The sequence below is a fragment of the Channa argus genome, chromosome 7 (assembly GCF_033026475.1).
Source record: "Channa argus isolate prfri chromosome 7, Channa argus male v1.0, whole genome shotgun sequence".
In the NCBI taxonomy this organism is placed as follows: domain Eukaryota; kingdom Metazoa; phylum Chordata; class Actinopteri; order Anabantiformes; family Channidae; genus Channa; species Channa argus.
In genome coordinates, this window is record NC_090203.1 from 25,253,954 (window position 1) to 25,281,864 (window position 27,911).

The 27,911-nt window shown below is 38.5% G+C and overlaps 1 protein-coding gene across 5 annotated transcripts; it reads right to left on the minus strand.

The window, feature by feature from the left end:
- hace1 (HECT domain and ankyrin repeat containing E3 ubiquitin protein ligase 1) lies at nt 1-27,803 on the minus strand. Of its 5 annotated transcripts, none has more exons than XM_067510988.1 (24): nt 27,494-27,803; nt 25,975-26,029; nt 25,674-25,763; nt 21,931-22,035; nt 21,641-21,716; nt 21,362-21,493; nt 19,306-19,388; nt 18,972-19,068; nt 18,616-18,717; nt 18,399-18,496; nt 17,511-17,661; nt 16,538-16,842; nt 15,163-15,231; nt 14,943-15,030; nt 13,276-13,387; nt 11,374-11,471; nt 11,174-11,261; nt 10,925-11,074; nt 10,545-10,741; nt 8,916-9,047; nt 6,187-6,285; nt 4,985-5,055; nt 4,786-4,899; nt 1-2,282 (listed from the first exon to the last, which is right to left on the minus strand). In XM_067510988.1, the coding sequence occupies exons 1-24, from the start codon at nt 27,582-27,584 to the stop codon at nt 2,180-2,182; spliced, it is 2,706 nt and encodes a 901-aa protein (XP_067367089.1). In that variant the 5' UTR covers nt 27,585-27,803; the 3' UTR covers nt 1-2,179. The 5 variants fall into 5 exon arrangements, 4 of the variants coding, with proteins under 4 accessions (XP_067367089.1, XP_067367088.1, XP_067367091.1 ...); XM_067510987.1 differs by having other exon boundaries at nt 18,399-18,505; nt 27,494-27,802; XM_067510989.1 differs by having other exon boundaries at nt 2,248-2,361; nt 18,399-18,505.
- Between the last annotated feature and the right edge of the window lie 108 nt (nt 27,804-27,911).

Genomic DNA, 27,911 nt, shown 5'->3' on the forward strand with positions numbered 1-27,911 from the left:
TACCGGGCTTGTCAAAACAAGTTTAATTGGAGGAAATCTTAAAGCACAACATATATTTATGGTAAAATACAACATTTGATATTTCAGACATATACAGAATTATGTATAAAGCTTCATTTTCAATAAACATTAACATCTGTTTACAAAAGCTTGTAGGCAAGGCATTCAGAACAATACCAATAATATGAAAAACGTAATCAATATGTACAATCTCTTTACAAATGAAAAGAGGGAAAATTAAAGTACTAGTTTGTATGATACATTCAGGACATGATTCTTCTATCAACTGAAACACATTTTCGTCATGTTTGCATATTCAAAAATACTAATTCATCAACGTATTAAAAATACTGCAGTGGATTTCAAAGAATTTCGCTTAATAAACCACATCATTTGGAATCCACCACCTCCGGCCCAACTCACACAGCATACATGTCGTTCATTTAGTTACAGCTCATTTATAGTTTTTGTGAATGTATATACATGAAAGTCTAAATGCTGTTTTAACCCCTTCTCCACACAAGCCCACAGAGGACTCAAATTCTTTTTTTTTCCCTTTATCTTAAAGAGAAACTCTACAGATTTCCAACTTGCATCGTGTGGTTGTATTTTGTGGAGTACATGTATACATGCATGTATACTTAATTGCATGTATACTTAATTGTAAGTCACCCACCCCCCAAATTCCTTATAAAATGCCATGGGAACAATTTGGCCCGTGGCAAATGCTGACACACTGTGATGATGATGATGATGCAGGAAAAAACCCAGCAGTGAATGTGCAAGAGCTGTCATATACTGTAAACAAATAAGTATAATAATATTCAGGTGTTGACATTAAATGAACAGTAAAATAGTGCGGTGAAAATTGATAACTAACACCATGAAAAAGATAAAGAAAAAAAAAAAAAGTCCTTCAATTAGCATTGTTAACGTGTATCAAGAATGTAGCATTTTGACTTTGCTCAAACCTTAGACGGATGCAATTACTGCAAATGTCACACAACTTCATCTTTTCAAAGAGTTATATTTTGGGAATAGCTGCAGTTCATCACAGTTTACAGTTATTCACACGATGTTCATGTTTTGGATCAGAGCTGAACAGACAGCTACAGTATGGGTTGGCACATCTGATTCCAAGTCATCAGTTGGCTTTGGTAAATTGAGCTGGGACTGGAAAGTCCCCCCAGTCACACCGTCCAAGAACTGAAAACAGCTGCATCTAAGTGCACAACACTGCATATGCTTGGTCTTAGCTTCAGTCTCAATGATGTTTAATGAGGTATGTCCAGATTTAAATCACAGTTAATCGAATTAGATGTTTCGTGGTGCAAAATATTCCTGTCTTAACACACACACACACAAAGGGGAGGAGTAAATAGACTGGCTTGCACAGAGCTTCATCCAGCATCTTTGGGAGGAACACAAACACCTGCTCAGGGGGAATCACCCAGCATCAATGTTGGACAACACTGTTGTAGCTAAATGGGACCAAATCATGAGGAAATCCTGTAGAATCAGAACACGGAACTGGACTAGCAGCACACTGTGGTTTTGGAATGATATGATCAACTATTACACATAGCTGGAATGTTAGACCGTTCACAAACTTTCAGCAGAGAGATTGTTGTTTTACAGTATTTTGGTATGTTGTACTTGCGATGATGCCCAGCCCTGATGGTAGTGGTTTTGCAGGAACTAAGAAGAGTTCTAAAGCAGGTTCTAAACTTCCATTTTCAGGATTGTTCTGACTCTGGTGTGCTGGAATTTAAAGACCCTGTACTGTAAACCTTTGATGCGGATGTGTCTATGGTAAACTTAACTGATTGCATGTTTGAAACTCATTTCTTTATGTGGAGTTTATGACTATATTTCATTATGATTAATATCCTATGTTTTAAGTGTTTTTTCTTAATGTCCGCATGAAAACAATTAAAGACATGAAATTATTATTGCATAAAAGACCAGCTTAAATAAAAAAAAAGGTTGTGGCACATGTATTAGTGAAGGTCCAGCACTAATGGCCTAGTTCAGTCGTTTTTGCTTCTCCAGCAGCCCATTAATATGAATCCTTCTATTGTCCAGCAAAAGCAGCACCTGACTCCAAAAACGTGTTTATGGAGGAGGGAGTGTTGAATGAGTCTGCAGACCTTCGCAGCAGCAGGAAGTGATATGATGTTCACGCCATGGTGTAACCGTAGCTCCCACAATGCAGAGCAACCAGCAGCCGGTCTCTCAGGACCTCCTGGCTTGGGTACTCTGGGAGTTTTAGCATGTTGATACTGCAGAGGGGAGACAAAATGGCAGGAATGGAACACTGGTCAGAGAGGCTCATCGTTGCTGTAGGTGGGGATGTGTCGCCTATTCAGAAACAACATGCAGCAATGTGAATTTCCTTATGCACATTCCAGCATGCAGAGCTCGCTCCATGTTTTCACAGTGAGCCAGTGGTGTTTGAGGAAGACACTGACACGGTGCCAACGACGCTGAAGAGACATACTGCCCTCTAGTGCTTTGTCATTTTTTTTACATGGCCCTCAGTTGAGGCTATAAAGTGACTGGTTCTTACACTCCGTCTTTTTATTTGTTTCTAAGGGGGTTTTCACATAGAATCCCTTTAAACAAACCAACTTCCCTCCTCCTAAAGGGGATCAAAAAAAGTGAACCAAGAGAAAAGCGATAGTCCTTTTTATGGCCACGATGGGAGTTAATCAGAACGAGGATTTCAGCTCTGATGGGGCCTCAGACCTTTTTCTGTTCACGTTATAGTTCGTTAGCCCTGTAAGGATTGCAGCCTCCTCTGCTGGCAGGTGTGAAACAGTGCAAACTTTATTGATCAAAACAAATCTCTCTTCATTTATTTATGTTTAAAAATATATTTTTTTTCTTTTTAGATAATTTATTCTAAATGCCGAGGGTGCATTATTCTGCCGTGGGTCAAGTATAAATACGTTTCATTTGAAGGATTAACATGACACAAAATGTTTTGTTCTGCTTGGTTGTATTTACCTCAGGTCACAGCTTATGTGTAGCAGTAAAAAAATATCACAGAGCTGATATATCGTCACATTACATAATCACCCCAGTAGAGGGTGATGTGCCGCATAGTTTGGCAGGCCAGCGGGGTGCTAAATCTTGGTGACGGCGAGTCGCTACATTTCTTGTGGTCTCTGCCCGATGGCTCCCAGCAGGTAAATAGATCAGCACCATTGGGTTCCACCATTTTACAATAATTAACCAGCTTTAAAGGTGACTGCATAAAAATAATGCATCTCGGTTATAATTCAGACAGCAGTTTACAGTGGTTCATCGGTCTGGTTTCTAACTGAAAAGATGTTGCACACTTTTACCAATATCACATATGCAGGATCCACTGCTTAAACAGCACTATTTAAAAACAACTCCGAAGCCCTTACCAATAAAAATTTGATTAGTTTGCATTAGATTATTTATAATGCACATCAAGAGGCACAGCCTATTATAGACATTAAAAATACAGTTCAAACTGTGCATCACTAAAAATGTGTCCATCCAATAATAATTTTCCTCTCACTAATATTTCAGAATTATCTAAATTCCAGGTTAATGGAGAAACAGCTGCGCACACGATGAGCCTCTTTTCCAAAGGCCTTTCAAAGCTCCGTCTTTAGTTACAGTACAGGTAGCCACAGGTTAAATGGTGATATGTTGTGATAGACAATGTTTGGGTTAAATTTGACTAATTATGTCCTCAGGAAAAAAGTATTATTTATTATATACTATTATTTGGCCGGTAAAAATATAAAATCCCAAAATACATTCAAAGATGCAAAGGTGTTTAATATACCCATTAGTCCTTTCTCTCGAGGTGATTGGCTCAGAAGGAGTATGAGTTTGTTTAGGGGGTTCACATAAGCAAGAAATGCTGACCTTTCAGTCTGAGTTTGTTTTGAGGCCAGAAAGGGACAGAGTGTGAAATCATCCTTGATCTTAATCTCAAACAGGGCTGAGGGGAGAAAGAGAGATCACCACAACGCTTAAATTCAACTCTGACAGAAGACGTACTGTCCGTTTGGGCTTTAGAAAACTAGGAAGAGTGATCTCATCAAGCATTGTGTATACAAACAAGAATTAGCTCATTTAATGTAAATTTGTTTAAACTTTGCAGTATTTGCTCAATATAACTACAATGAATAAAAATAACATTATGTTAGTACTTCAGTAAATAAACAGGTGATAATCCTGTGCTCAGCTGTATGCTTCATCTGCCAGAGTGCTGAGCTGAAGCAGAAAAACTGCTAAGAGGAGAAGAAATTTTACTGCACATAGTGAATTGTACCTCATATGTTGTTTTTTTTAACTGAATGCTACACAGAAAGTGTATCAGCTGCATTTTTGAGACATGTATGTTACACAACTCCTACGCTCCTATTTTAATAAATCCAGCTGTCTACACTAGCCGTGTGTTGGCACGGAGGTCAGTCACACTATGGGTTTAACTTTGACCCAATTTGTTTCATAAAAATTCTCCACTGGAAGCCACAGACAAAACAGAAATTCATCAAGGAGACACAGCTAATGCAAATGATCTACCTCGTCTTACACCGATGCTACTACTACACCCAAACTTCACAGAAGCCAGGGTTATAACACAAAGATGCATGAGACTGTGAGTGTGTGTGTGTGTGTGTGTGTGTTTTTACACTCTTTTAAACTGGAGAAAAACAGAAAGATACTTAGTGAAATACTACAAGCTTAAATAGGCTAGAATAGCACTCAGCCAACAGAAAGAAGTAGACTGATTACCAGGTACTAGAGGTAGGCAGTAGATTGGGAGTGTATGGCACTGCTGCAACAGTGAACTTCTGTAGACCGCTGCCACCCATTAAGTAAGCAAAGCCACCATGAGGAACCCTGGAACTGATAGAGAAGGAAACTTTATTTGAATAGAAATTTGCAGTTTTTATTTTGAATATAACCTTTAGTCAAGCTCCAGAAGACAAACCTTCCAGTGACAAACTGCAGCAGAAGAACCCGTTCCTCCTGGGTCAAGCTCTTCACCACCTCCCAGAACCACTGCAACAGACAGACAGCTAACTCAGAAGCTGACTTTGTTGTGTTTGGTCTGGGTATTAAGAATTGTTAGGAAACTGTTTCTCCTTAATAACCTTTGTTCTTTATCATCGTTATAGTCGTCAACATTTTTACCATCAGCCTGATCTTGACAACACAGGTTGGAAGAAGTGTGTCATGGCTCAAACAAAGAAGATTAAAGAAGACGGTAGCAGAAGAGTTGTTTCTGCTCACCAGGCTGGAAATAGTTATAAAATAACTAAAGCCGACTGTGAGGCAAACTGCATACAAATAAAGAACATTCAACATCACCTTTCCCTTTCCAAGAAGTGGTCGACCAAAAAAAGATCACACCAAAAACATGGTCTATTAATTCAAGGAGGTCACAGGGAACCCAAAGATAACGTGAATGTAAAGGCCTCTCTAATAGTGGCACATTTAAGTGTTCCTGATTCCACCATTAGAAGAATACTGAACATTGCAGAGTTGCAAGAAAGAGGCTGTTGGAAGAATGTTCTATACATAATTAGACCAAAGTAGAAAATTTGGCTTGAATGAGTCTCAAGTCACCAAACATAAAGAATTAATCAAACTCCCCATTTCAACAGAAGAACCTTATAAAAAAAGTGTTAAACATGGTGGTGGATGTATCAGGCTTTTCTTTCTACCAAACAATGCTTAAAGAAGAAGAAATGTAATGTTTTGGAATCGGATTTAGTTTATCTAGTTTTAGGACATGTGATCACAGTTTAGGTCAAATTTATGCAGAAACAGATAAAATTGAAAAGAGTTCACAAACTTTCAAATACCAAACTATGTACAGAAATAAAAGCATTTCAAAGTTTGTTCACAGATTGGATCAGTTATGACATACATAATTCAGCACAATTATTTAAGAACGTATCAGTCAATTGATCTTTATAATTTGACATTATAAAAATTGAAAAAACAACAACTCCAACATGTAACATTCTGTCCTTGAATATCTTTCAAAGTAATCCATTAATGCACTAAGGTAAAGTTTAGACAACAGCTAAACACAGATGTTACTACAAACCCAACTGACTCAAGTCAGACATCTTGTCTAAACTGAGAGGCTTCAGTTCACATCTGGCTGGAATAAGAAGAGCCCACCTGGATAACTGGCTCCTGAGGGTCATAACCACTTGTGTACTCAGTGTTCTTGCACCAATCCTGCACATCGATCTCTGGCATCCCTGACAGCAGGAGCTCCTGCACACACACACACACACACACACACACACAAAAAAAGACACAGCATGAAGAAAAACTACACACTGAGATACAGCTGTATACAGAGAACTGCTAAACATAGGTACCATAAAGCCCAGCCAAATCAGTCATCCCACACTGTCGGTTTACTAATTCCATAATATCCTGTCTCTGCAGTGACACTGCAGTACTTTGGATTAGTTCTGCCTAAATTGTCACGTGTAAAGCTAGTTATCAAACCTAAAGGATTTCTGCTACGGACAACATAGCTTTCACGCCTGTTTATCAGAAGCAGATGTAAAGCAGTCTGCTGTAATCACATGTGCTATAAATACAGTATGTTTGGACAGGGAGATGATTTTCATCATTTTGGTCTGTACACGAGCTACAAGGGTAGAAAATCACCTTTAATGCAAGGATTTGGTCAAAAATACTGGTTTAACTGTGTAGGAAATAGATATACTTTAATTCATAGTCCCAATTTTCTGTTTTGGTCATTTGTAGTCAGTAATTGCCTGAAGTCTGGATCTCACAGACATCACCAGATGCAGGGGTTCTCCCTTGGTGATGCTCTGCTAAACCTTAACTGCAGCTCTATTCACTTCCTGCTTGTTTTGGGGTTGTTTTGCCTCCAACATTGCCTTCAGCAAATTAAATGTAGCTCAACTGGATTCAGTCCAGGTGATTGACTTAAATTAAAGCTGACAGTCTACACTTTAAGTACAGCTTTATTGTTGCATTACAAAACCACAGTGGTGGCATACACAATGATGAACAGTGAATTACTGTGCAAAAATATATGGACCTGACTGTATCAAACAGATTTCTGACCCCAATGTCTGCCTCATTCCTTATTGCACGATATTAACACCACATTTTAATATGAAAAATATTATCAGCTAATAAATCCTGATGTATCATTGTAGGTTAACTACCTGTCAGCACATAAAGTGGTTAAAAATTAGCTGCTCCTTTACTATCAGTACTATCAATAAATACTGTACATGTTTTCTCATAATTATCATCGGTATTGTTTAGATTACCTTATTTTTCTAGTATTTTTACTTTCATACTTTAAGTAAAATTTTAAATGCTGCTACCTAAGATTTGAAGTTGTTCTTGTAGTGGAGAATTTTCTCAGGCCAATACTTGTACTACCTCTGCATACAGTGTATGACAACTGTGAATGGGTATGGGGCTGTGTAGCTGCAGACTGCTCAGAGTGGACACGCTGTCTCTTGTCCTCTATTAAAACCACTAGTAGTAATGTTGTGGCTGATCAGTGTCTACAAAAAAAAAAATTAAAAAAAAAAAAGAATTTTATACACACACACACTCACACGTAAACTTTGAGAAGTAGAGGAGCTTAAAAAAAGTCTCATAAACTCATAATCAAAAGCAGAAATTATTAATAAAGTTAATGCTAAAATGAATTCCATGTGTTTGAAAAGAATAGTTCACAAAACAATACACGCCAATCAATTTAATCAACCATCCGGGAAGAATTTGCCTCACTGTTGATATAAGACAATTTTAAATATCTTTTTTATTTATATTATACATCTATCATCATCATCTAAATGATCATCACCATACAGTATGCAGTGGTGTCTGCCGATGCTGAAATAATAAATATACAAGCCCCTAGCTGATTGGTGTGTGAGCACACATTTCTAAATGTATATGGTGTGGTAAAGAATAATGAATTGGTATTTTTATACTTCAAAAAGTAGTGTGAAAGAGTTAAATGTATTATCTATTTGAATATGTTCAGACTCAGAGGAAAAACAGAGAACCTCACATTTATAAGGTGTTCTGGTCTCTGATATTAAACACTAACTTCCTGACCTAGTGTGAAGAAATGACACAATGTGACATTTACATTCATCTTAAATTAAACCTAATTGGAGGTAAATTTGTTTGATATAAAAAGTGGCAAAAATAAAGGTTTCACAAACTGTGTGACGCGTTTGATGAGGGAAGCCTTGAAAAAATTTAAATTCTGAAAATGACACTAAATTTTTCTCATCAGCAGATATAAATAGATAGATGGATAGTTAAAAATATTTAAAACTACAGATACAAAACTGTTTAAATTTTTTTTTTTAGATATCATGGATGCCCAATCATTGCTAAACAAAAGACAATCCAGGACATTATCAAAGTCATGAAATAAAAAAAATCAAAACAATAATAAGTGAAAATAGACTGTTGCCAACCTTGTCCTTTAAAGTCTACGTATATTCCCACTACTTAAAGCAAGTGATTCAAATGAGAGTTGTTGTGCTGTGAAAACACAGTTTAGTTACCAGTTGTCCTGCAATGACAGCATGACCGAAGCATGCCTAACAAATCCAGAGAGGGATAATCATCATGCTACATTATTGATGCGGACATGAAATCTGTCGACACACAGGAAAAAAAGACCCTCTAATGGAGTTGGAAAAGTGAGGGACTTCAAGGTGACCCTAGCATCCTGTCAACCCCCCACTCAGATGTGGTTAATCAATCCCTGCATCAGGGCCGAGCGGGCTGGCGAGCAGAGAATACTACCTGTACTATGAAAGACGATGGATGAGAGGAGGAGGAAAGGTAAAGAAAGATGGGGAGGTCAGAAGAGAACGACAAACCAATTCGTATTCGTCGAAAAGCTGGATGAGCGAAGCAGGAATGAAGGTATGAAAGCCTTGCAGGAAGGCGTTTATCTGCGGCTGGATGGCTCGTGTCATCCTCAGCTCCGTCACTAGCTGGACATACTCGGCCTGAAAGAGGAAACACACACACACACGAAAACACACATGCAAAGAGATCAAAGTGCTCATGAAATACTGGTGGACAAGAGAAAGAGACATAGCTCATGCATAATAAGTCCTTCAGCTACTGGGTGACTGTTCTGTGCTTTACAAGACAGTGACATCTGCAGGACACCAGAAGCACTGCACTCTGTAATTAGGACTCCTCCAGGCAAAAAACTGAAGCTGAGAGATCAATTGCTCATAGGAGACCAACTATGGATGAATATACTAGAAGGGGACAGTCATTAATATCACCCCTTCAGCCACAGTGCTGCAGCATGACACTAAAAAAAAAGGCTTAAAACTTCTGAATCCTTAATCCATAACTAAAATGTAACGCCCAATGTTCTGCTCAACCTACCTTCTAGCATTGAAAAAAAAAGAACAAAAGAGCAGGATGTTTTTAATGAGTCAATATAGAGCTAGATGATATGGTTCAAACCTTTGTCACAATTATAAAAAAGTAGTTACAGACAAATTTTAAGGGGCAAGTAAAACAAAGTCACATTAATGCATCGGTTTTTTTAAACAGCATACATTTTAATGTGACTTCACTAGAAGATTAAATCAAATTAAAATAATCTGTTTTTAAGATTGGGACATCTCAATGCATCGTGCATCACGAAACGAAGCACAATGCATTAGGTAAAGCTAAGGTTACATTCTTTAGATAGACTATTATAAACAGGGTTCAGGCTTTATTACATTTGGGTGGATATGGTTACCATGTGCATTTTCTGCTGGTTGGTCCCAGTATGAACATTTCACTACACATGAATTTAGCTCAGTCCTATAGTTGGCTTCAGTTCTACAAAGTACAGTATTTCATCATTAATAATATGTAAGACTGTGATGGGGTGGACCTTTTGTATAAAGGTAAATGAGGCCATACTAAACAATAATAATTATACACAACACTGTGCAATATAAAAATGAAGAAAAGATTATTTTTGACTCCATGTGTATGTGTCCAACTACTTTTAATCCTAGAAACTGAAAACACTTAGTTTTAACAGGCTGCCTGTCCTGCACTATTCTGTTTATACTTTAATAAAAAAACTACTAATTTTAAAACTTTAATGAAAAACCTACTCATTTTGAAACGTATTATTTCTAACAGTAATTATTTTCAAACAGAACAAATGTGTAACTGTCCGATTACTTTCTGTCTGGTTCATATTTCAACGTGTCGTACTGAAACAGACAAAACATGTGATACACTTATACACATTAAGTTTTTAGTTTATGATTGATAAGCTTTGTCTTTTATGTTCTTGTCATAATTTCGTAACTCGTGTTTTATTATTTCCAACCCAAAACATAGTATTCATAATTAGTATTATATAGAGCTATTTCCAGGAAAATGTATTAACTATATAGCAGCTTTCCAACTGGCACTGAATTTAGTCTTTTCACCAAATTAACACTTTCTTGCATTAAATGGCTGTGTTTGTGATGCCTCACCTTGTTGTCTTGGGTTACCAGAATGCCGGTACCTCCGGGTTTAAGCGGAACTTCCTCCATTGCCCCAAACACGTCCGTCTCTACAGAGAAGGTCAGCTCCAGACCCAGATCACTAATGTCATTGTCCAGGATCCACTGCAGATTCTTAGCATACTCTGGATCAATGGAAGACACGTCCTGGTAGTTCACAGGAATACCTGGAAAAAGCAGACATGCACGCACGGACACACCGCTTTAAACCGGGAGCATTTTCTTAAAAATAGCTTTTAAAATGTGTTAAATAATGATGAAGAGTTGAATTTAAATCCGTTTACTGCATCAGCAGATCTTCCATTACTTAATGAACACACTGGTCTACAATTATGCCTATGTTCATTTACCGAGTATGTGCTTGTAGAAGGAGCGGGTGAAGTAGATGTTGACCAGCTGTCGGTGGTACAGAGCCAAACCCAGGATCTGACCTGCAAACCGGAAGTAGTTCAGATGGTCTGGGTTCACCGAGGAGTTACTGTTGGGCTGAAAAGTGGTGCCTGGAGATCATACACACACATAGAAAGAAAGACTTTTACTCTACATGAGAACGTTGTGCTAGTTGCACTGAATGCTATAACAAGAAAAGTATCATCTACCGTCAGCTGACTGAGTAAACAAAGCATAGTCTGGGTTAATGATCTCATTGGAAAGGATGTCAAACCACTCCCGGACCACGCCCTGGCCCTTAAAAAAAAAAAATAAGAAAAGTTCACCACAAAGCACAAGACAACTTTGCTTTGGACTTTGGACAAACAGTCCATAAGTTTTGCTTTATAATATCAGTTTAGAAACTCACCATCCCCTCTTCGCCATGGAAGCGAACAGCAATGCCTTGTTTGAGTTTTTCGTTAGTGGACTGTGAAACCATTTCACAGCTACTCCTGAATATGGAGTCTATCGGTAGGATAAAAACACAATTAGCATGAGCAGAAGAAGATGAGGACAGATGGAAATATGATGAGGGCTGGAGCTACAAGGATTTGTGTTTGCTCAAGCCTCTTCTTCATCACTGTACAGTAACTTATTACTATTCGAGTCACTGGAGTTCTATTAAACAAAAAAGAATGTTTAAAAATAAAGCTGTTCTCTCCCTAGTTACAATTCCCAAGATGTTCACTGTATCCAAAGGTATTTTTGGTATTAGTCATGGGGTATTTCCAGCTATAGCTTTTTGGCATATTTCTGTTCTGTAATTTCCTTTGTTTAGGGGTCTTCCTTGTTCCTTGCGGAGTCCAACCTTTCCCGTGTGGGATTAAACCTATGTGTCCACACAGATTTGACAGGAAATAAGCCTGGGATGTGACTCTGAAGAAAAAGCCAGTGTATGCATGCATTTTAAGAAATACCGAAGACAACAATGAATCCTGTATTTTAGCAAGTTGCAGCGCTCAGCGGTCATTGGTCTTTTTAACAGCTGCGGACCCTAAATTGTATTTATGCCATGCTCTTGATACATGTGTGAATAGGTGTCTATCAGTGCGTTTGGCCCTCTAATAGTCCAGGGTGCACCCTGCCTTTTTCCTAGTGATATCTGGGGTCGATTCCAGTGCCCGTGACACAGTACCCATTACACTAGCCAGTCAGCATTACAAACCTCATGTTCAAAAGAAAATGGGATCTTAAAAACTAAAATCTGTAATTTGTTAATGTACTTCAACCTATATTCATCTTTTTTATACTGTAACCTTTCTATTTTAATTGTTTGGGAACTGAGGATACTAATTGTCCTAATAAGTGGAACATTAGCCTATTGTTGCTTGATACAAGACTTTCGTTGCTCAACATCATCATCACGTCGCATCAATAGTGCCTTCACACATACACAAGTCACCTATGCCGTGGGCACGGATGCACCCACATACCATCATGGGTACAGGATATTGTACCTTTCACTGACAACAGTATGAATGGTCATGCAGTTTTTAGAAAAACAAGCTGAAACTCAGCCTTGTCTGACCACAGAACAAGTTTACTGTCTTTCAGTCCATCTGGCATTAGCTCATACACAGAGAACTTGACATACAGTACTGCTTCCTTCTTGTATAATGGAGTTTCATGTTGCATTTAAGGATGAACGCTACACGCTGCAATAACACTGAAGAATTTCTGTGTGCCTTAGTTAGATAAAGGGTTCTCAGGTGATCTGCCAATTTAGATTTTAGTTTTTCTTCAAATTTAGAAAAGGTCCAATATTTTCTGGAAATGGGGTTTGTAATGTTGGAGTGCAACTGACATAAGTATATAGACAGTTGATGTTAAAGGACCCCTTCACTGATTTTGAACCTGCTTTTTTTGGTTCTACTTTGGGTAGTAAATGTAGATGAATGCCATTAAACTTTCCTCTGACTATATTAAAATATCTCTCTACATCTATCAAAAAAAATGCCTCCAGATGACATCACTTTCAGGAACCTTTATTTCAGATCATGTTGTCTTGTTACTCTTACTATGGAGTTTGTAATCGTGGTCAACCTGCTTTTCCAGAGCTGCCCCTAAATGACAGGATCTGAACTCCTAATAATAAAAACTCCTCCGGGTGATGTCATCTGGAGGAGTTTTTCAGCAAGAAGCAGAGAAATATTTTAATACAGAGAAGTCAGAGGTTAGTTTAAAAGCATTAATATATATTTATAGCCTAAACTACTGCCATAGAAAGCAAGTTGACAATTGGGGAAGTCGCTATTCAAGAGTGGTGTACCTCTATGGATGAGGAGAATGTCATTTTCGTTTACCGGTCGATGAACCATGTCTGAGTCTGGCTGGCCGGCAAGCAGATGCTCGTAGAACCACTCACAGCGATCCTTAAAGGGCTGACAGAGAAAACAAGACTTCATCCTACGTTCCGCAGCACTTTTCCAAAACTAATTACCACTTCGCTGTGCTTTCAACTCTCAAACTGTGGATTTTTACAGTCTCAACTGACAGCTTGGAAATCCTTCTGCACTAAAATACTTGTCTGTAACACAGAGATGAGGATGGGGTCTATTTGCATAATATATGCCTTTGTTCTCTAAGCACTGGAGGTAGAGTGTAGGATGAGTGTGGAATAGAAAGAACAGATTTCCCGTTGGGGTTGCGATGCATACGGGGAGAAGAATTGGGAAATGAAATCAAATTCAGCAGGTTAAAGTCTGTAATTAAAATAAGGGCCTACTCCCATGTGTACCACAATCCATGGGTATTGAGGCTCAAATGCTGTAGCTCAAATCTAAAATACTGAAGATTGAGTGAACAGCACACAACTCGGAACAGCAATTAAAATTTATGATGCCGTATAAAATGGTAAGACAAGTGTTACTGCCATGGATCTAACACTATTAAATGACGTGAATGTGAAGACAAGGGATTTTCAAAGTCACTCCCTATAAAGTTACAGTCCATAAAATCAGGTACTTTTCAGAAATAAAACTAGGAAAAAATAATGTAAATACATTTGGAGCCACATTGTAGCTTGAAAATCAGCATCTGCTAATGAGACAATCTGATGTATTTATCCCAGCTTGGGGGATAATAAATGATGGTTGATTTCAGAAGGCGCTCACTCTCGGTTATCATGACAGAGTACAACAGAGAACACATTTCCTCTTTTAAGCTGTATTTTACTGAATTTCCCATATTAGTCCTCAATGTTAAGCACGCTATTTGATATTGGCTTTTTGTGTGTATCTCAAACTGTCATAGATAGACGTTCAAACAAAATCTTACATAGCACAACGCAATCTAAGCGAAGACAAATATAATTTAACAGTGATAATTGTGTTTAATGAAGCACAAATGTGATGTAATACCTAAGTCACCGATGTGAAAAAATAATCACCCCGATCTTAATTAACTAGTTCATTGTCTGGATATTGAATAGACCACTCAGAAAATTATATCGTTTTTACCCCATGTCTTTTAGATAGTCACTATCACTAAGCTCTATTGAGGTGAGCGAGGCCTGCAGTTCCTATGGATGTTTTCCTTGGATCTTTTGTGACTTCCTGATTGAGTGGTCACCGTCAGAAACGTCTGGAAAGGTTCACTATTGTATTCTGCATTTGTAGATCATGTCTCTCACTTTGGAGTCACTTCCCAGAATGACAGATTTCAGACTGGAAGTCTTTGGATGTAGAGAGAATACTGTATTAATACTAGTGGGTATTGCTTCAATAAATAAAATTATCACTAAAAAAAAACTGTATTTAGTGTTTTCTCAGGTTGTTTTTATATAGTGTTATAATGTCAAGATTTAAAACTGTTCAGTATCAGATACACACAAAAAGACAAAATATCGGGGGGGGGGGGGGCAGTATTTATCTACAGTACTATACACACATGCAAAGTATACACTTTCTGAGGCAAAAATGATAATTTATGGCATACCTGTCCTTTAATAATATGCATGAAGCGTGACATTAACTCTGGACACTCAAGGAGGAAATGGAAGTGGTTAAAGATGATCTTTGGATTCCTGATAAAGAGCAAAAAGATGAACGCAGGGAGAAAAACAGACAAAAACTTATAGAAAGAAATAAGGTGCTGAATCAATACCCAGATTCTGTGTGCAGAGGCTGATGTGTGGCAGAGGAACGCACTGACTCACCTGGTTACAAAACACTTGAGAACCTCATCGTGCTTGCAAACAAACTCTATGAAGCGAGGGGAAGTCATTCTGGGTGAGGAAAAAGGGATGAAAGGAGTAAGGACAGAATGAGAAAGAAAAATAATTAGACAACAACATCATACCGTATGACTTATTTCTATGAAACGGTCAAATATCTATGCTGAAAAAGATGTTGGATTCATAATAGATGAAATCAGTAATCCAGAATGCTAATGGGAAGTAGGTTAAAAGGGGTAAGCAAAACAAATACGGCAAAAAAAACAGCTCATTTCAGCAGGCATGCCAATAACAAATCCCTGTTGGTTGTTAATTAAGCATAGTTAATGATCTAATTGTGTATAATTATGAAGCTGGAGAACGGCTTAAAGTGAGATTCATGTGAAAGCAAACAGGAGGGAACTGAGACATGGCTGGTCACAGTAGGAGCCGTCTGAAGTTGTTGCAACCTAAGTACTGAGTTATACCTTGTATTAGCTTCATGTACAGTACTTTTCAAAAGTTGTAGGGAATTTTGATTTTTAGACTTTTACAATCATGTGATACTGTTAGGGAGGTGGGTGACCAGCTCTCCTGTGTAGTAAGAAGAATTAAGAAGAGACAGGTAAAATGTTGGTCACACCAAATGAAGTAATGATTTCAGTTTTTTTTTATAGATTATGTATTAAACTAATCTAATCAGTCTGATCTGTTATAAATATATAATATATGACTAATGCAGAATTTAAACCAAACAACACTGGTTGACTATGGAACATATTGAAGTAGCAGATGTAGCAGGAATAACTGAGTCAACAATGAACCTAGTTGCATGTCTTTTGGACTGTCTGGGTACACCAGAGCAGTTGGAGACTCAAAGAATATTCCACTCAGAAAAGACCACACCACAGTTTTTGAATTTAAAACCTTCCTGCTGTGATGCGACAATACTAAAACTACACCAACATAGCACGTTTTAGAAAAGTACACTGATCCTATGAGGTAAACAGGGGCCAGCAGGGGAAAAAGTTTATTGCTGAAAATGCTTAACAAGTTTCAGAACACAGTGCACCACAACTTCCTGTGTATGGGGCCGTATAGCTGCAGACCAGTCACCGGCGTATACTGTGTAGAAGCCCCTTTGGCAACTGTTATAGCTTCGAATCTTCTTGGGTAAATCTCTACAAGCTTCTTCCACCTGGATTTGAACAGTGTATCCCATTCTTGCTGACATGCACCATCAGACTGGATAAGAAGCGTCTATGAACCGAGAACTATGTACAGGTCTCTCAACATATGTTCTGTGGGGTTTAAGGTGAGAGGCCTTAAACCCCACAGAATTTGTTACACAGGTAACAAATTGAAGCGTTGCACTCACCCTTGTGGCATTTGACATGAGCAACACATATAGAAGGCCTGAATCACAGCACTGAGCCGATTGGCTGTCATAGAAATGACGTCCTCCCCTTCAGCATACATCTCTGTTTCCATAATTATGTGAGGGTCCAGCAGGGAGGGTAGCTTTGCCATGGAGCTGGTGTGGTCACCTTCTCTCTGTTTGAGAAGCAGAGAGGCTATCTCACTGCTGGAGGAGGATGAAGATGGGTTCTTCTTATTGCTGTCCAGCTCTGTAGAGATGAGCACCAGCCACTCTTCCAAAGAGTGCCACAGCAGCTCCAGTGGCTGCAGAGAGAGAGAGAGAGAGAAAGGAAGTGAGAAGCACATACTGTGGGACTCAGTAAAAAAAACTAAGGGAGTGATGCATAAATACATTACAAAACACTACATTTAACCATCTGTGTCTGCAAAGCTTCATTCAAGACCTAAAAGACCTTAACACCTTAATATTCTTGTCTGGGACTAAATTTGGATTAGTTTCAAAGAATCAAAATGGCACAGATAATGTGTTACTAAAGATTACTTTGCTACTGTTTCTGAAGGCCCCAAAGAGAATGCCAAAACACAGAGATCTGCCAGAATAGTGTTACTACGAAATCAAATAAGTAATAATTACAGACACAGGTTCACAGTTCCGCTTTACAGCAATTACGGATTTCCAGGTTTTGTCAGGTATTTAATTGATTTCTATTGACTTGATTAGCCCAAAGGAAACAGCCTTATGTAGCAATTACAACTGTAAGACATTTCTCATTTAAATGTCCAAAGGTGCTGCATCTGAATATACAGTTGTGCGGTTTGTGAACCCTTTCAAATGTCTATTTTTGCTATATGACCCAATACATGTTTAGACTCTAGTTTTTGGTCCATTTTTCATGTGATGTTCAAGACTTGAAAACAGGGCAGGTTTACAGCACACGTGGGAACTCCGTGTCAAAACACATCCTACTAACCTTAAAGACTTGGCTGCGGGGCGTCTTGTTGCCATTGTAGCCCATGTCATTGCCGTTGTTAGGTGATGAAGGCCCCAGACGAAACACGTGGCAGAAAATACGAACAATTCTGAGCAGACTCTTCATCTGAGCTTCATAACTGCTGGATAGGCTGAGGTGGGACAGAGGGAAGCAAGCCACAGCAAAGGGGAAGGAAATTAAGCCAAACAGAAAAGTGGGAGGTTTGATAATAATGACAAGTAGTCGCATTTCAATATTTCAACAATCTAGGATCTGTACATTATTAAAAAGAAGCTTTGTGTTTTAAATAATTCCTACATACACTAATTTGAATAACTACAAATAAATTATAAAACTAGGAAAGAGATCATTTTACCATAATTAAAGTCATGTATAACAAGACCAACATAATGACCCCGAGACCACTACACATTTACACACTTGAAATTGCTATCATTCTAAATTGAATAACCTGGAGTGACAAAGAAAATGATCTAGCACTTATATAGCACTTTTCTACCTCATTATTACCCAAAGTGCTTATACACCCTTTCATTATTCACCCATTTTCACACACACATAAAACCATTTGTAAAGTTTTGAATGTTCCCAGGACTACAGTGGCCTCAGTAGTTGAAGGTGAAACTTTGAGCAATTTACATTTTAAATAAAATACCAACGAAAATGTAAAATTAAGATTGCCCCTTATCTATAAAGATTTACTCTCTGTACACTGATTGGGTCAAAGCTGCAATTTTTTCAGTTTGAAATAGACTTTACAATGAAGTACAATGTGCAAAATGTTAAGTACTTCGAATACTTTCCAAAGCAACCATATAGATAAATACACACAATGCAAATATGTGAACCATAAATGCACAATTATACCTGAGCAGCTTGTGTCCATTGGTAGTAGCCACTTCAGCAAGACTGGTCAAGATCCTCTGGTAATGGTTGTCACTTTGTTGAGAGACATGCTCTAAAACCTGCCTGAGCTAAACACACACACACACACACACACACACACACACACACACACACACGCATATCAACAAAAGCACATATACATGAAGTCTCAATATATAAACAAAACAACTGGTCGCACCATGTTTTCTTTAATTTCGTCATTCTGTGTCATCTGGATGAGGGTCTGGAACAGTCTGCTGTGGTGCTGGATGAGGATTTCACAGGTCTCTCCATATCCACCCTTAAATAAACCAGACAGTAAACGCATGAGTAAGCTAAGAACTAGAATTGCCGTTTGTAGGATTATGCCTCAACCAACCAGTCGAGTTGTAGTTTCCACACATGTCTGGCCAGAATTATATTATATTAATATATTATATTAATGGGACTCATGGGTGTTTGAACAAACTACCAGAAAACAACCCAAAAGCTGGCGATGGCACAAAGATATAAAATGAATGTGTATGAAATGATAAAAGGTGGTAAAAAGCGCACCTGTACACAGAGCTCCAGAGGAGTAATTCCATTCTTGTCAGGGAGGTATTTGGCACCTCGGGATAGTAGGATCTGTGCGGTGTCTCTCTGGCCATGGCTGCAAAATAACACAATGTGAGTTTCTATACAACTGGATAAATGGAGTTTCAACTGTCAACTGACCCTGACAAGTGAACTTTGGCTATTTTGAAAAATTCAATACCTTGATATTTCAGGATATGTCATATAATAAATGTGAAATCCCAAATCCTGACTCATGACCTATTTTCTGGATGAAAGTAAAGAGGCACAAAACAAATCATCAACAGGACAATGACATTACTGATGACATCACCTGCAGGCAAAGTAAAGCGGCGTGGCCCCAGAGACATTTGGACGGTTGATGTCAGCTCCCCTGTCTAGAAGACACAACACCGTCTGGGCAAGGCACACACACACACACACACGCGCAACACACTCATAAACTCACACTGGTAAAAATTTGACTGACACAAGAAAATACAGTTGCCATAACCAATAAACAATATTTAAGACCAAATACAGTATTTGAATACTGGTGTTAAGATTTATGTTAACCACAGTTACCGCTGAGATTTGGCATAACATAAAGTTCAAATCCTGACAAGATTTACGCTGTAAAATGAAGCCACATAGCCAAAGCTACAGCCACAGCTGTAGCCCAGCTGTGATTATGCTCAGCGTAAGGGCTCATGTTGCAAAAACGAATGTGAATCAACAGAAAGCCGATACGAAATAAAATTTAGTTTTTTTTTTGGAGTTGTAGTTCATTAGTGGTGACTCATGTTTGGTCACGCGTTATTCCACACGCTAATCGATTAGCATGTGGCTTGATATAAATATGGCCATAACTCATAGGAATCACCCTGACTCCACCCAAGATCTGCAAATATACATTTAACTGGCTGTGGTTCAAGGAAATGCCAATAGAGAGTGTGTTGGCCAACGTTTATTAAAAATATGTCAGCTACATGTATGAAATGGACAAAATCTGAAAGCAAAACTTCCTAATATGGGAGAATCATTTTACCAATTAAAATTATTTTTTGGCCTTTAAGCTATTTTCTTTTGTCATATTTTTCATCTCTACATATAATTTCAAAATAGTAATTCAACTCAAAGTATTCATCTTTATATTTCAAAATTTTCCATCTCTAAGAAAGTGCTTCTTTGTTTCTTTTGCCTCTGACAGTAAGTTTCTTAAAGTGATCTTAGCTTTTATTCTTAGGAAAGAAGTTTATAAGTATTCCAATATTTTTAGGCTATATGACAAAAAACAACATGTTTCTCAATTTTGAAATTTCCTTCAAATTGTTTCATAAATGCTGGATGTAATTCTTTGAAGTACAATCTCACTAGTATGATGAATTTAGTAATCGCAACATAAGTCCACAATAAAACGTGACATTCATTAGTGGTTTCTACTGGAACAGTTTTAAACGTGTGTAAAAAGGTGGAAATCACAACCAGGTTAATTTTAACAAAGCAATATTTATTTAAAATAGTTTTAACATATGTGTCAGTTATTATGGCATCGAGTTTGGTTTAGAATGGATTTTTATAAATTAGTAATTTTTTAGGACTTTTTTATTCTGCCCACCTGCTTTAGGCTACTTTCTTCATGTTGCTGAGTTTTCAACTGATTGTGACACAGGGACCACTATTATGACTATGAAGCAATCTGAGGACCAGAGTTATAGGTTGTGAGCCACAGGTTGCCAATGATATTTTGGTTAGCACTACTTTAATCCTGACACCTTGGCCTTTCAAAATAATATATATTTGCATACATTTAGACATATTTCCATGCATTCACAAGCAATAATTATTACATAGAAATGTGTTTTCAAATATAAAATAAAAATATTTTGTTTCCCACCATGTGAATCTACATTACTGAATACATGGGCAGAGGCCACCTGCAATGGGACCCCCAGAGGACCACGAACCAGTAATAGAAAATCCCCATTGTAGCAGCCTGCCTTTATCCCCTAGTTCTGTCTCCTCCTCCCTTCATTCATTCTGTGGAATATAAAAATGCCTCACTCCTTAAAGTGCATCAAGCTGCACTTGTACATGCGGTGTAGAAACTTAGTTATGGTTACTCTACTTGTGGTGTGAATATCGATGTACCATGTGATTTTTCAGTAGAGGTTCACTGCTGTTTAATACATATAGGGGAATCCTTTTTCCTCTTCCCTTCGGAACCCACATCTCAATTATTTGGCTTATACACTCTTAAAAGCAAAACCCTAAAGCAAGTCTCAGACCAGCAGCTTTAAAATAATTAGGTACGATTTATACTCAATGTAGTTACATGGTTATTTAATACATCCCACAGAGAGCAAGTATATTTTTTCTTATTGGCTCACAGTTTTGTGTCCATTCTGACAGGCTACATGTAACGCCGTCTGGCCCATGGCATCCTCAACATCCACGTTTGACACATGCTGCACCAGATCATGGAGGAGCTCCGTCCGACCATTCACTGCCAACCAGTGGATCTGCAGCAGAGGTTCACATGCACAGTCAGTATCCTGACTGCAGGAGTCAATTACACACCAGTCACATAGATGACGCTTCAATCATTTGATGAGCAGTAATAATTACAATGATTTGAAGACCTTAAGCACCACATGAAGTCTACTCACAGCAGTCAGTCCCTCGTTGTTGCAGATGTTGACATCTGCATTATATTCCAATAATTTTGCCATACACTTCTTCTGTCTATAGATACAGAGGAGAAAGTGTTTAGTATAATGCAATACATCACATTAGTCAAGACCATGAGTCAGGCCTGTTTTGCAAGTGGACTCACTGCATTATTTTGCATTACGATACACACAGCAAAATGACTGAAACACAAACTAAAACCAGTAGAGAAGGGTGATGGAAATATCTCTCACAAGACCCTGAGTTACATACGGAATGATGTTCATACCCATTACGAGCAGCGAGATGCAGAGGTGTACAGCCAGAGATGTCCTGGTAGTTTGGGTTGGCTCCTCTCTTTAGCAGCAGGATCAGACACTCCACTGATCCACAGCTGTATAGGGAAGAACACAAGCCAACTAAGTGTCAGAGCAGTGGGCAAGACACCAAAACTCCCCTCTGCTAAGTATCTGAAGAGTAAGTAAGACTGAAATGTTTTCCTTTAGCATGGCTTTCAAACTAAGTAACTAAAGGTTTCATTAAAACACCATGGAAAACATGTGTTTACCAAACATGTTCTTCTACCACACTGAAATTAAATAACCGAACAGTGACATGTCTTTCCAGAGACACAGATGAATACACAGATAATCCACTGGGGATGTTTTTCATCATTTGGATGAGCTGAAACTTCGGTCCATTTCTAGTACTTTTTCTTTTACCCACCTACATTTATTTTACAGCTTTAGTGTAGTTATTTTTGGCACATCAACATTTTTAAATCAAAAGAAAATAATATTTTTCTAAAGGAAGTTTTATGAACTAATAAATAATGATGTAGTATCATTATAGACTGACCACCCATCAGTACATGAAGTGGAAAAAATCTGCTTAATTGTTTTGTTTCACAGGACAGCAGGTACCAAATTTATTACGTTTATTTTCTATTAATTACTATACTTTTGTTTGCTATAATTTTTCACTTTGTCTAACAATTCTGAACTAGATTTGTACATTTATGTTATTAAGAGCATTAAATTCAATAATGTTTAAAGTACTAAGTGCTTTCTTAGTGGAGTATTTTTACTTTTGTACTTTAAAAGTACATATGGAGTCTAAGTGGGTAAAACCTATTAGTCTTTTTCAGTATTTTTATTTTGCATTTCACTGTTTACCGCTGTTAACAAAAGGAGTTGTGTTGGCTTTACAAACACCAGCTATCTATATTTTGCTAATAGGAGGTGAAACAGAGCTGGGTTTTTATTTCTGCAGGAGTTGAGTGCAGCAGGTTAAAGTATGGAATTTCAGAGCTATCTCTGTAATGACACACTTGGTCCTGTAAGCTGATCATTTAAAATAGGTTTATGAGGAGTTGTCAAAGCAATGTACTGACAGGTGCCAGGAGTGTGATGGGAAGATGGAAGGAGAAATTTGAAGAGTTGATGAATAAGGAAAGTGAAAGGGAACAAAGAGTAGAAGAGGTGACTGGTGTGGAGCAGGAAGTAGCTAAGATTAGTAAGAGTGAAGTGAGGAGGACGTTGAAGAGAATGAAGAGTAGAAGGGCAGTTGGTCCTGATAACATACCTGTGGAGGTATGGAAGTGTCTAGGAGAGGTGGCAGCAGAGTTTCTGACTAGTTTGTTTAACATGATCTTGGAATGTGAGAGAATGCCAGAGGACTGAATGAGAAGTGTACTGGTACCAATTTTTAAGAACAAAGGAGATGTGCAGAGCTGTGGCAACTACAGAGGAATAAAGCTGATGAGCCACACAATGAAGTTGTGGGAAAGAGTAGTGGAAGCTCGGCTAAGGGCAGAGGTGAACATTTGTGAGCAGCAATATGGTTTCATGCCTAGAAAGAGTCCAACAGATGCAGTATTGGCTTTGAGGATGCTGATGGAGAAGTACAGAGCAGGTCATAGGGAGTTCAATTTTGTCATCGTAGATTTAAAGAAAAAGCGTATGACAGGGTGCAGAGAGAGGAGCTGTGGTATTGTATGAGGACATCTGGAGTGGCAGAGAAGTATGTTAGAGTGGTGCGGGACATGTATGAGAGCTGTAAGACCATGGTGAGGTGCTGTAGGTGTGACAGAGGAGTTCAAGGTGGAGGTGGGTCTGCATCAAGGATCAGCTCTGAGCCCCTTCTTGTTTGCTCTGGTGATGCACAGGCTGAAAGATGAGGTTAGAAAGGAATCTCCATGGACTATGATGTTTGCAGATGACATTGGGATCTGTAGTGAGAGCAGGGAGCAGGTGGAGGAAAATCTAGAGAGGTGGAGGTCTGCTCTGGAAAACAGAAGAATGAAGCTTAGCCACAGTAAGACAGAATACATGTGTGTGAATGAGAGGGACCCAGGTGGAACAGTGAGGTTACAGGGAGCAGAGGTGAAGAAGGTGCAGGACTTTAAGTACTTAGGGTCAACGGTTCAGAGCAACAGAGAGTTTGGAAAAGAGGTGAAGAGGCGAGTGCAAGCAGGTTGGAACGGGTGGAGAAAAGACAGGAGACAGAGCTGGAGGTAGCAGAGCTTAAGATGTTGAGGTTCTCTTTGGGAGTGACGAGGATGGACAGGATCAGGAATGAGGACATCAGAGGGACAGCTCATGTTAGATGTGTTGGAGATAAAGTCAGAGAGGCCAGATTGAGGTGGTTTGGAGAAGAGATTGTGAATATATCGGTGAAAGGATGCTGAGGTTGGAGCTGCCAGACAGGAGGTGTAGATGAAGACCAAAGAGGAGATTTATGGATGTAGTGAGAGAGGACATGAAGTTAGTTGGTGTGAGAGAAGAGGATGTAGAGGACAGGGTTAGATGGAGGCACATGATTCGCTGTGGAGACCCCTAAAAGGGAACAGCCGAAAGGAAAGGAAGAAGATGATGAGATGTCAAAGCCAGGACAACTTCAGACTTACAGCTGCTGTAGCTCCTCCAGTGCACACTACCCCAACTCACAGATCCAGCTTGACATAAATATAAACCTGGGTTCCTCTCTCTAAATCTGCCACTCTCCCTCTTCTTCTCTGGTAGAACACTGTAACACTTACCATAAAATTACATTTATTAACAATTGATGCTATATAAATAAAGTTACAATTAAACAAATTGAATTAAAACCTAGTTAGTGTGGGTTAATAATTAATAAGTGAAAAAACAGACACAACTACAAACACTTCTGCTAGAGACCAACACTAGTATGATTACATCCTGGTATCGACAGCACACTTTTACAACACTGCGATGTGAGTGCAGCGACAGGTCAGCTGTGGTTAACAGTGGCTAAGTCCAGTCACTCAACAGACAACTTAAGTCACTTCTCCTCACTCCACAACTCAACTTTCCAGTTACTGATGTACATAACTTCTCCTAAAACTTCAGTCAAATCTTTTTTTTCCACAAAGTTCTACAATTCCTCAAAAAGATAACTGTAAATGTCACTGCACTGTATGTATAGATACAATTTTTAAACTTCGATTTCACATAATTTACTACATTGTGATTCACAGAAAGATTGGGAGCATGTACTGTACTTACCACCTTTGAATGAAATATAATAAAAGTTTATTTATTGTAATATAGAAATGGATGTATGAACAAACTAGAATTACCACATTGCAGTTCTATGCCTCCACCAGTTTACATGCCTGTCTATCGACACTCATATTCTAAACAGTTCACCCATGTATTCAAGTGGATGTTTAGATGACTTATTTAAATTTAACGTGTGTGTTATTCCCTTGTTAGGTGATTTACGAGTCAGAGGATTTGGAGATGCTTTAAAGTGCTGCACTTGGAATTAGCTGTTGTTAATTGTTAATATGAAGACCAAAGAGATGTCAATCAGAAAAACAGTAAAAACATAAAGTGTGGAAAAATCAATTATGTGATACCACAATACATTAACTGTTAGCTTTCAAATGCAGGAAATTAGAGTTTGCCAGAAACATATTAAAGAATATATTAAACAGAATTTCTTGGCTTTGCTTCTGGTAAAAGGGAAATCACATTCTGATTCTAATAAGAATGAACAATATCCTACTTGGCAGCAATGTGCAGCAGACTTCTCTTCACCCGTCCAAAGGCATAGTTCACATCAAACTTGGAGTTGAGCAGCAACTCTGACACTGACCTTTAAGAGACAGAAAAGAAGAAGAAGTCAGTCATTTCCTCTGGAGATAATACGACCAGTTCACTAGAGCTCTGCAGTGGAGGTGTATAACACAGAAAGTTAAAGTTAACACTCTACATGCAATAATATAGGCATTGGAAAAAAAACCTTACTCTCATTGAGTCACACTGACTTACTCATGTACATAATGCCAGTATGCTTGGAGGCCTACCTGTGCTGATCAGCCATGACCATTGGCATGAGTGTGTACACTGCTGTTTCATTGTCTGTGCAGGGAGAAAAAAGAAGAATGAAACTGCCAAAGAAATTTTGACAGAGTAACACAGTCAAGGCTGCATGTCCTTTAGCAGCACAGAGACAATGACAGTACATAATGCTGGATGACTTGGAGCCACCTAGTTGGCCAATATTCTTAAGCATCTCCTACAGTGTGGGGTAAACTAACAGAAATTAAGATACAGCTTTAATAGCCGATTCAGCCTATCAGCTGTAAACAAATAAAAAAACATTACATCCAACATTATACTGTAGCTTCTCTTTTCTTTTTGTTGCTCTATGTTTTTTTTAACTGTAATATCTGGTGACTTATGACTGTTGAGCAGATAAAGCAAAAAGTTTAAAGAGAATAAGCTTTTATAGTTAATTTTTTCAGCAATGTTCTGACAATTTTAGCTACCTTCTCGAGATGAGAATTACACTAATGCAAAGTAGTAGGGGAGTCTAGCCTCACCCACAAAAGCCAACCCAACCTTATTAATGAACTGCATATTACAGTCTTCATCAGGGATTTACTCAGTTGTCATGGAGACCGTTTTCTCCAAAACACCTATAAAAGCGTTTTTTGTTTGATGCTTCTAATCTGCATGAACCTCTTATAGAGCTGAAACCATTAGACCACTGATGAACTGAAGGAAAACTGACTGGAGAACTGCTTTAAAATCTATTATCAATCTGAGTAATTCTTCCTGGGCCAAACAATATTTGGTTCAGCTTCTCTAAAGTGAAAATTTGAATATACTGTTGTATACTATAGTAAATTCAATATTGTTGGTTAATTGGGTTTTAGAAAATTTTGATCAAGAGTGATACAGAATGTTTAATGGTATTTTGCAAAATGAAGACTTTATTAGGGAAAGATTGATAAAGAATCATTAGTTGCAGCTGTAGTGTGTTTTATTCATATGCATCAGGACCTGAACAAGATCACATACAGTATATGGTTAATGTTACCACAATGTCACTTATTGGTCATCCCATTCATTAAGATTAGGCTTGTATTTTTTAACCTAAGGAATGTGAAGAACAGTATGTTTATATTAAGCCTAGAATAGTGACAGAAACCTCCCGTGTGATGTCCAACTCTTCTTCTTAGCCTGGTGAAAGGAAACATCTGCAATGAGTCACTTTTGTTCCTGGTTCCTCCTATGCCAGTTCCTGTGAGCTTGTGATATTTCATTTTGCACAGGAATCTGTTTTCCCCCAGAATTTCCAGTATTCCAGTCAAAAAGCTGAATCACAAAACAAACTCCATCTGACGGTCTGCTCCTGTAAGCTAGTCTACTCAAATAAACCCACACACGTGTGTCCTGCCTAATTTAACAGATAGAACTCATCATCATAATATTAAGACTGTGTTGGCTGACAGTTACAAAGGCCGGGGCAGGTGCTCCGACACCTCACAGTGACTGCATTAGCACGTTTTTAGCTAAAAAAATTCTCATCAATTTTACCTTCCGGGAGTTCCACAGTCCGAGCCCGGCGGAGGGACCGGGTTAGCCGGTTGAGCTGTACGTTCAGCTGCTCCATCGCCCGTTCCATCATAGGTGAACGGAACCTAGGGAAAAAGCCTCGCCCGTGGGGTTTATTTGTGCCTTAAGGATTCGTGGAGTCCCTGGGCGGCGTCCATGGACGCTAGCGTGAGGGAAACAGTTTTTCTCTGCCGGACAGTGATTCACAGTTACGCCACACTCCCTCTTATTGCCACCCTGTTCTGTTCATACACCTTGGATCACAAAGCCTCTGCTACTTCCTGTTGTGATGACGTTGAAACGTAATGCACTGTGGGTGGTGTAGTTTTTAAAGCTAGGAGCTCAAAGGGTATCGCCAGTATCTGCATTTATTGAACAAAGCCAGGAGCCGATCTAGAAT

What these genes read in the sequence shown, in the direction of transcription:
- hace1 (XM_067510987.1), bottom strand. Translation starts at nt 27,584, where the DNA reads ATGATGGAACGGGCGATGGAGCAGCTGAACGTACAGCTCAACCGGCTA. An exon ending in GTCATGGCTGATCAGCACAG is followed by an intron (nt 25,764 to 25,974) that starts GTAGGCCTCCAA and finishes TGTCTCTTAAAG; the next exon opens with GTCAGTGTCAGAGTTGCTGC. An exon ending in GTCAGAATGGACACAAAACT is followed by an intron (nt 19,389 to 21,361) that starts GTGAGCCAATAA and finishes TGCCTTGCCCAG; the next exon opens with ACGGTGTTGTGTCTTCTAGA.